The 737-nt window shown below is 56.3% G+C and overlaps 1 protein-coding gene across 1 annotated transcript; it reads right to left on the reverse strand.

Moving 5' to 3' along the window:
* Positions 1-204: 204 nt before the first annotated feature.
* On the reverse strand, positions 205-734 carry LOC123176937 (nucleobase-ascorbate transporter 1-like). The gene is made up of 2 exons (XM_044590937.1): positions 417-734; positions 205-324 (listed from the first exon to the last, which is right to left on the reverse strand). Exons 1-2 carry the CDS (start codon positions 732-734, stop codon positions 205-207), a joined length of 438 nt encoding a protein of 145 aa, XP_044446872.1.
* Positions 735-737: the final 3 nt, after the last annotated feature.

Below are 737 nucleotides of genomic sequence, written 5' to 3' on the forward strand. Positions count from 1 at the left end.
CTATTGGTCCCGGTTGGTGGCACCAACCGGGACCAAAGGCCCTCCTGCCTGGGCTGCCCGCACCGGCCACGTGGACGGCCTTTAGTCCCGGTTCGTGTAAGAACCGGGACTAAAGGGCTAGGGCATTAGTAACGACCCTTTAGTCCCGGTTCCTGAACCGGGACTAAAGGCCCTTATGAACCGGGGTAAAAGCCCCTTTTCCTACTAGTGTGTGTGGTGGTACGTGGAGAAAATACCCCAGAGCTGGCTGTAACCAAGGATGATCTGAATACTGGAGGACACTATAACCGCCCCTTGTATGGCCCGCATGCTCTGGAGGAATCTCTGCTCAAAGATGGTTTTGATTAGACCATACCATTAAAGAATTTCTGAATGTGCGGATACTAGAAAGTGAAAGTGAATGAATGATTGCTCACCTTGTGGTCGTCAGGTACGGCCGCGAGCGATGAGTCCTGCACGATGGCCATCACCGGGATGAGGAAGGCGTAGGAGCTGCCTATGACCGTGGGCAGCCGCGTCCCGAAGAGCGACTGCAGCAGCGTGTTGATGCCGGTGACGAAGAGCAGCGTCTGCACCACCCTCACCCTGTCTCCCTGCAACCCATCCGAGATGGCAAGCCGAGAACACCACCAGACATTGTTGGCACTGAAACTTGTGACGCCAGGCGCCAACCCATGGGGGGTGGCGCAAATCAAGAAACACAGAGGCGTACTCACGTCGCTCCCGCCCATCATGGG

The sequence above is a fragment of the Triticum aestivum genome, unplaced genomic scaffold (assembly GCF_018294505.1).
Source record: "Triticum aestivum cultivar Chinese Spring unplaced genomic scaffold, IWGSC CS RefSeq v2.1 scaffold189180, whole genome shotgun sequence".
NCBI lineage: Eukaryota > Viridiplantae > Streptophyta > Magnoliopsida > Poales > Poaceae > Triticum > Triticum aestivum.

Bases quoted from the DNA above. Each gene is read 5' to 3' on its own strand.
- LOC123176937 (XM_044590937.1), bottom strand. From the start codon at position 734: ATGATGGGCGGGAGCGACGTGAGTACGCCTCTGTGTTTCTTGATTTGC. The intron at 325-416 runs GTGAGCAATCAT...ATCTTTGAGCAG, and splicing joins CCGTACCTGACGACCACAAG to AGATTCCTCCAGAGCATGCG.